At 37.9% G+C, this 7509-nt stretch overlaps 1 protein-coding gene across 4 annotated transcripts in view; it reads left to right on the forward strand.

The window, feature by feature from the left end:
• TRHDE (thyrotropin releasing hormone degrading enzyme) overlaps positions 1–7509 on the forward strand; it is a 252723-nt gene that overhangs the window by 44811 nt on the left and 200403 nt on the right. For 2 of the 4 annotated variants that reach the window (XM_017733245.1, XM_017733246.1), the window contains one exon: positions 4877–5150. In XM_017733245.1, coding sequence (XP_017588734.1) covers positions 5007–5150 — 144 coding nt within the window. In that variant the 5' untranslated portion in view covers positions 4877–5006. Of the gene's footprint in view, positions 1–6; positions 4615–4876; positions 5151–7509 lie in introns of those variants that run through there. The other 2 variants (XM_008632816.2, XM_017733247.1) reach the window with 2 other exon arrangements.

Consider the following 7509-nt stretch of genomic DNA (forward strand, 5'->3'; position numbering starts at 1 on the left):
GAGCGAACTTCCGGGGGTGGCCCCAGTGAAGCAGACCGTCCGCTAGGTCCTTGTCAAGGCAGGCCGGAGCAGGGACTCCGGGTCTGTTTCCCACAAAGACTCTCTGTCCGGCTGCCGTGTACCCTCGTGTGACAGAGCCTTGTCAGGTTACAAATAGCAGCGTGCAGGGGAGTGGGACTTCTGTTTTGTTTTTATTCTACTAGGTAAAGCAAAAACGTGCTGGGATGTGTTTTCACATGAGGTGAATGCGTTTACACCTGCTGCTGGGTCGCTGCAGATTTACACCCTGTGTCCCGGCAAACTCGATTCGTTTGCGTGCAGAGCAAGATTCAGTCTTGATCTGTATTTACTCATATTGTTATAGCCCCTTGGGTCCCTGTCGAGGCCCTTGTTACGGTAGGCAGGGTCACTGTGGAGGCCCCCGTTTAGCCAGTTACAGAGGCTTTCTTTTTAAAGAAGGTGTTTTCTAACTGCAATGAGGCTTTGTAATGGAAAAGAAAGGCGGGATGGACTTCTCGATAGTTCTGGCATGGTTTATAATTTTAGAATTGGATTCTTTTTAAGCTGTCCTTTCTGTGCAGTGACAGGTTTTCTTGTCCTGAATCTTAATATTTTGGATTGTGAAAACAATCTAAGTGAAACAAAGATTTTATAGTTGGAAGAACTGGGCAAAAATACTAAGTCAGACATGAAAAGCATCCTCACCAGCTCAATTAAGTCAAACCCCCTTTTATTAAAACGTATTTTCATTACTATGATTACTGACAATTTAAAAAACCTGATATTAGAACTGCAAGCAGGATTGAAATTAAGTTTTTGCAATTTGTCATCACAGTGAAATAAAAAGGAAACTTGAAAAAACACAGTTGTAAGAAAATATGTGGATAAAATGCCTTTTATCATGGTTGACTGAATGGCTGGGGTAATCGGGAGTTCCTACAGACCTGTATTGAAATGGGCAAATCAGAAAATAAAATACTGTTAACAGCAGGGGGTATAATTCACTTTACAAATCGGAGAAGTTATTTAAGCAGTTATTATTCCCATGTACTTTGTGTAGGAATAATTGAACTGTCAAAGAGGTGTGGCAGTGACATTTCTCCAGAGTTACTGTACTACACTTCAATACCGATCCCCTAGTTAAGATTTAGAAAGCATCACCAAAAAAAAAAGGTCTATTCACTGTTTTAGTCATCAGGATAGCTTAAGACCCAGGGTAGAAGGCGATGGTAAAATGTTTTTCACAGTGCTCAGATATAAATTACTTTGTTTTTAATACAGTTAAGTATATTCACCCTGGGCAAGATGCTTACCTTACATAAGGTAGCATTGCTATATTGAAATCAGTGGCATGTTTTTCCTTTACACCAGCTCACTTATATTTCTTTCAGTAAAACATTTTTAAAACTGTAATCATTGCATGGTTGTAGTTTCAGGTGTTAAATAGAAGAAGTTTTTTCCTTTTCCAATGTCACAGGCTTAATGACTCATTGTAGCGTAAAGTGAATAATACCCATTCTAAACCAGGGAACTTTTCTGATCAGAGAGTGCTCTTACATTAACAATTTGCATTTTGATTAATAACCCATTTTTCAATATAATACATATAGCCATTTTTAGTCCTTAAACATGGACACCTTCTGTTATGATAGACAGACAGACTTGCATGCTCTGGGAGACCTTGGTGTTCCAGCAGTGCTTTGATTTTTTGACATCTTTATATTCCATTAAAATACAGCAGCCTCATTGGAGTAGTAGTTGCTGTAAAAGGGTCTAAACCATAATTTTTCAGTTTTGTTGTACATGAGGAGAAAATAACTCTGCTGTGAGGCATCACAAACATACTAATGCATTCAATTTATGATTTTTTCCCCCTAAAGTTAGTTTCTGTGGCCTTCACATCTGAAAGTTGTAAATCAGCCTGAAATGTAAGAGCTGCATAAAAATATTTATTTTCTGGCTGAAATCTTTCCTACTGTACTTGAAATGTAAAATGCAAGTGATATGCTACAAATTTACTTTGTATTATGTGCTAGAATTTACTGACAGTAATCAACAGAAATATAATACAGATCTACTGTAGTAGAGTACTGCAGGAATATGCAGGTGTTATGTAAATGAACATCAAACTTTGGCATAAATGAAAAGGAAAAAAACTCTTACATCACACAGACAAAACAAGCAGACATGTTCTTTTGTCTTGTAACAACTAAGATGTCAAAATAGATAGGTTGTTGAGGAAACACATGGCTTCCTTTAATAGACAAGACAGAATTAAAACACCTGTAAGTTACTGCCATGCGTATTGTGAGAAGACAGGCTGTGAGCCTGTCCTTCCCTCAAGTACAACCTTTTATGGTGGTATTTTGAGGAACTGGAGGTAAAAGTGTTGGTACCCAGAGAGGTGTGTAAAGGGAAGGACGAAATAGTCAGCCTGCCCTTCACTTTTGGCATGCTATAGAAGTCTGCTTGTTTACTTGAACACAGAGTGAAATAGATAAACAGAAACAATGTTTTGGGTTTAGCTTGTTTGTTTTCTTTAAAAATAAATGGTTAGGTTTTTTAAAGCAGTTTTAAGATTTTGTTTGTTTTGCTTTATGGCACAGCAAGCAAATAGATGTTTGATAGTAATGCACGTTATAAATATCACTATTATTGGTAACTGATGTATTTTTAGTATGAAATACTGACTGCCCAGTATTTGCCCAATTACGTCTATGTGGATATATCTGTCTACCTGTAAAAACACAGAAGATGAAGAGTTTACCAGGGTTTATTAGCCTGGTGAAGGGATTGTTTCAGTGGCCTAAAATGTATTAAAAGATGAATTAAAAGATAAGATCTCTGAGAAGCGGGGTGAAGATGTGGAGGAGAGACAAGGGGAAGCTTCCTTATTTAGAGAGTGTCACAGTATAAACAGTATTTCCTAAGTATGCATTTACGTGTGTGTCGGAGCTCATTAAAATTCTTAATTGCAGAGGAAAGTTCATCATTCTTGTTTTATTAATAACAGGCCAGTACAGTTTTCATGCTCACTTGAAGCTTCTGTTGATGTCTGTAGCTGTTTAGAGTGTGCCTAGAATGCAGAATCAGGTCCACTTGAAATACCTTGCATATAAATTAAGTTGCTTTGCTTCATTTAATTGGCTGATTTGGCTTTGTTGCAGTAGTGCAAATCCACTGATAATATGGAATTTTTTTGGCTTAATACTGGATACCTGGCACCAACTTTTTACCTTAGATTTAGCAACCTTATGCAAAACTATGGTTTTAATAATCCATGTTTTGTAATGAGACAAGAAAAATGTGATGAATTCCTTCAATAATTATTAGCCAAAAAGGCTTTTTATTTTAGAAGAAAGACCAATGGTAATTGCTTCAGTGGTGGAAAAAATTTTTGAAGTTTTTAAAAAGTCATCCTTACTTCCAAGAGGTGATAATTCACTGGAAAACATATATATATAGTTCTATCAGGCACTATAGCAAGAAAAAAGTGTAACATTTTAATAAACTTATGTCTTCATTGCCTTCAAAATATGTGTAAAATCCAAAAAGTTTTAGAAAAAGTTAGATACTTTATTTTCCCTATGGGCTACCTATTTTTTTTGCTCTGTTGGTGTTAGAATATCATACTGCAGAATAATGGTTATAGACTGATTAATAATAGGTGCCACCATTTTCATTACATCAAAGCTATCCACCCATCCTTTTCCCTCAGAGGAATAACAGGTGATTAGTCAGCCTCTAAAATTTTGATAAATGTGTGCCTGGTATCTAGAATTGCATGGTTATTTCCACAGATGAAGCCTTGGAAAGTGAGACATGAATCAATACCACTCAAAAAGCCTACATATGTGCTACCTTTAAATTTACATGGTTGGCTCATGGTAATTTTTTCATTCTACATGCCTCCAGAAAATACTCTTACCAAACTCCGTAAGTCAACCTTTTAAGTGTAGCTTCCTGTTTCTGCAAAAATATCATAGGTTTTCTCCAAATGTGTAAATATAAGTCTCTATCTAGAAAGCTTCCTATATCTGGATCAAAATTTATTTATTTCCAAAGAAGCCAGCTACAGGTTTTATTGTCAAGCTAAAGCCTTCCCATTCTTCCCATATGTGCACAATAAATACCTTTTCCTCCTTCAGAGATCTTTCCATAATTTGACCCATTAACTGTGAACATGGATTTGTTTTCTATAAAATACACCAGAAGAGAAAAGCACATGTAGAAGAATGGTGAAATAGTTTGTGCTGGTTTAATCATTTGCTTACATTTGTGATTCTGCAAAGCTCACAGAATGTTTTTTTGGATGTGCACAGACACAGCAGTGCTGCATAGTACTGTGTCCCAGACCTACATGCAGCCGGTAGAGAAGTAATCAGCAGTGGAAAGCAATGACCCTCCTGAGTGCACTGTGTGACCGTAAGTTCTCATGCCCAAAGAAAGGTAAAGTGCCCTGTCAGTGTCTCAGGGCAGAGTGAATTCCCTGAAGGCTGTTAAATCCTGGTTTGAACCGAGTCTGCTTGTTTTACATTGTATAACCAACAGTGGCTCACTTTTCTTCCCACATATTGATGAACAACACTGCTAGAACCTGAAGTTTAACGCAAGGTGAGGGTTGATTTATTTAATGTCAGTGTGATGTTTACAAATCAGTAGAAAATTTGTTGACCATTAATTTGTATCTATTGTGTTGCAGTAGAGGTAGTAAGAAAGTGATAAAGCAGTGTTCAAACACTGTATATTTTGTACAGTTGTATTTTTTCCCCCCTTAAACCACAGTAGTCATGCAGTGTCTTATTTGGTATGTCTATGAATCAAGTGCTAGGCATAGTTAGTAATCAATTTTTCTTTTTGTTTTCTGCTTTTCTAGGTTTCTTGGTGTTACACAGTTTTCTCCTACTCACGCCAGAAAAGCCTTTCCTTGCTTTGACGAGCCCATCTACAAGGCCACATTCAAAATCAGCATCAGACATCAAGCAACTTACTTATCTTTGTCAAATATGCCAGTTGAAACTTCTGTTTTTGAAGAAGATGGATGGGTTACAGATCACTTTTCACAGACCCCTCTCATGTCCACCTATTACCTGGCTTGGGCAGTGTGCAATTTTACATACCGGGAAACTGTCACCAAGAGTGGAGTAGTTGTAAGTATTCCTAATGTACCAAATACATTTCATTACTTTGAAAACCCTCACTTTTTGTAAAGGGATTGTACCAGCAAATACCTAAAAGTATTTTCTTGATTGGTATTTTTAAAATTTGCTAGTCTATTTAATGATTGTGTGTATTGTTTGGGGCCTTTCCTGTAGGTTTGTCTAACATTTTTGGTTTGTCTTGGGCCTTTTGTAAATGGTTATCTTAGTAGGTGTGGTCATCTGATGAAATTTTAAACTTTTAAATATGCAGTTAAACTACACTTTGGTTTTCTTGGGAAGTTTTTTCTTGTCTTTCCTGTAGCCTTTGCAATACTAGTTCATGATACTATTAAAAGAAAGCAGTATTACTGGTAAGTTCCAGTCTCCTTCCTTCAGTACTGACGTGTCTCTGGGTGTGCTGTATGCTAGCTCAGGAGGCTGATATAGTAATTTCCATTTTAGATCTTTTGCTCAGGAGCAGGACTTTGCAACCTATCCACTTCCTGAGGCTGACGGAAGCACTAAGTTTCTGGATCTGTTTTTTGCAAATATGGCATGATTCCAGGAGTTATGCCTTGAAAAAAAAATAAGAGAGAAAACCCTTTATTTATGTCAGTTTCGGTTCTGTGTACAAATATCAAGCTCAGAACTGTATAACAAGACAAAACATACATGAGAAATGCTGTCAACTTAATAGAATATTTCATAGCACTGTCATCTTGATTTTTCAGGTGAACATACAGAGAAACCCTTCCTACTTAGTTACTGTGAATAACAAAACAGAGCTAGTTCTGGAAGTAGAGGACTAGACAGCAGTTTGAACTGTGAACCTGAGCAAAGGGGTGCTTACCTTGTACTTTGGCAAATGCTGTATGATTTTGTGCTGTAGCCTGGGGCATGAGGAACGGCTGCAGACTGATCACATCAGGAAATATCTCCTTAAACACTTTGAGCCAGCCTAAGCATTGTGCTGCAGTGGAGGGAGCTAATCCACCTTCTATGAGCCAAAGGTATTCTTGGCCTTCCTTTTGCCAGCTGTCGTCAGCTGTACAGCTGTATGACCTGACTGAAAACTGACCTGAAAAATAACTGAAAATGTAGTAAGTTTTCAGCCAAAACAGTTCACTGGTCCAGATTTTTGTGCTACTGCCAGAGCCCTAGCATGGATTCAAGGCTGCGCTGATGGAATGCAGACCCAGGACAGCATTGGCATATCTCACATAGGCCATACTGAAGGGATCAACAAATAAGTCTTGTTTTTGTTATTGGAACAGCTGGGTAGGATGCTGGGGCCCTTTCACTCCTCTTCAGCCCTTTTATACCATGACCAGCAGACTGTGATGCTACTCTCTGGCACCACAAAAGGAGGAAGTATGACTAGGAAGTGGTTCTCTGAGGTGCTTTAACCCGTATGTGATATGGGAATTGCTGACACTTTTGTAATAGTCATAGGATTGTAGAAGAGTTTGGGTTGGAAGGGACCATAAAGACCATCTAGTTCTAAACCCTCTGCCATGGGTAAGCACACCTTCCACTAGACCAGGTTGCTGAAAAACTACATCCAACCTGGCCTTGAGCACTTTCAGGAATGGGTCATCCATAGCTTTTCTGGGCAACCTGTTCCAGTATCTCACCATCCTCACAGTAAAGGATTTCTTCATAACACCTAATCTAAAGCTGCCCACTTTTGTTTTGAAACTGTTACTCCTTCTCCTATCACTGCTATTGGTGTAAGCAAATATTTGAAATGTGGGGGATGGACCTCAGGACCATCAATTTGAAACATGCAACCTACTTTCTCCTTAACTCATTTTCTTGTAGTATTCTTTAGAGCTCATGTCCTGTACTTTTTTTGCTGCTTGAACATATTTTATGCCTTGAAGACAGAGGCACACTTATGTCTTGTAGACAACAGTTGATAACTTTCTGCTGTTCGTGTTTCCCAAAACTGTTCACAAGACTTTAGATTTAGCTGGAATCTGAAGAGAGAGTCCAAGTATTCATTTGTTAGGAATTTGTGGTTACTAGAGCCTTATAATTATGCTCGAGTCTGTTGGTTCAGCTCATGTAGGACATATATATATATATCCCACCTGCTTGACAGTAGCACGGTACAGAACATTGCCAACAATTATGGAAATTAGTAGGTTAATCTTTGTGAAGACTTGAAGACCAAAATCCTCCATAGATTGAGATAGTCTCTTATCCCATAAAATTGTTTGGTTAGTCTAGAGTTTTAGCTCCTGTTTTTTTATAAAGCCCTTATCACAGAGGTGTATTAAAGCCCAGGAATACCAAAATAGCTTGCACTGGGTTATTGGTTAAATATATCTTGCTATTTTTCAGTTCCATTTGGGATCTGATCATC

Source organism: Corvus brachyrhynchos, unplaced genomic scaffold (assembly GCF_000691975.1).
Source record: "Corvus brachyrhynchos isolate BGI_N302 unplaced genomic scaffold, ASM69197v1 scaffold32, whole genome shotgun sequence".
In the NCBI taxonomy this organism is placed as follows: Eukaryota; Metazoa; Chordata; class Aves; order Passeriformes; family Corvidae; genus Corvus; species Corvus brachyrhynchos.